The sequence below is a fragment of the Penaeus monodon genome, chromosome 29 (genome assembly GCF_015228065.2).
Source record: "Penaeus monodon isolate SGIC_2016 chromosome 29, NSTDA_Pmon_1, whole genome shotgun sequence".
NCBI classification, from domain to species: domain Eukaryota; kingdom Metazoa; phylum Arthropoda; class Malacostraca; order Decapoda; family Penaeidae; genus Penaeus; species Penaeus monodon.
In genome coordinates, this window is record NC_051414.1 from 9716802 (window position 1) to 9717316 (window position 515).

Consider the following 515-nt stretch of genomic DNA (forward strand, 5'->3'; position numbering starts at 1 on the left):
AGCAAGTAATGAAGAGAAGTTAGCTGTTCGACTTTTAAAAGTTTGTTACGAAGTCAAGCCACGCAGCTGTTGTTTATGAATGCTCTCTAATATCGGAATCGCTGTACACACGCCTCCGCGAATTGAAACAGACGAGTACTTCGAGAGCGTTTCGACGATGCCTCAGAGAGAGGACGAATTGTAGTTGAGAAAGTGGTGTTAGTTTTGGAAAGTATTAAAATGTGCTATATAGTTGGGCTGTGTGTGCGACTCACCGCGGCAACAGACACAATTTGCTCCATTACAGGTTGAACCTGTTAGAACGTCATCACACTGCCTGGAATCCACACACTTTCCCTGGCATGTGGATGTGGCAGGGCAGGTAGCAGGAGGAGGAGAGCAACATTTGCAACCGGTGCCTGAACATCCGTTGTTAATTTCCGTTTCGCCTTGTGCGCAAGTCTGTTTGCAAACGCCCCTCTGAGCAGTGCAATTGGGCTGTGCAGTGCATTCTGGAGATACAGAAAATAAGTCTT

The 515-nt window shown here is 46.8% G+C and overlaps 1 protein-coding gene across 1 annotated transcript in view; it reads right to left on the bottom strand.

Annotated features, from left to right (window-relative positions):
* Positions 1 to 515, bottom strand: part of LOC119591727 (balbiani ring protein 3-like) — a gene marked incomplete in the record, with an annotated part of 83966 nt that overhangs the window by 36356 nt on the left and 47095 nt on the right. Inside the window, 1 exon segment of the mRNA XM_037940476.1 lies at positions 429 to 491. Coding sequence (XP_037796404.1) covers positions 429 to 491 — 63 coding nt within the window.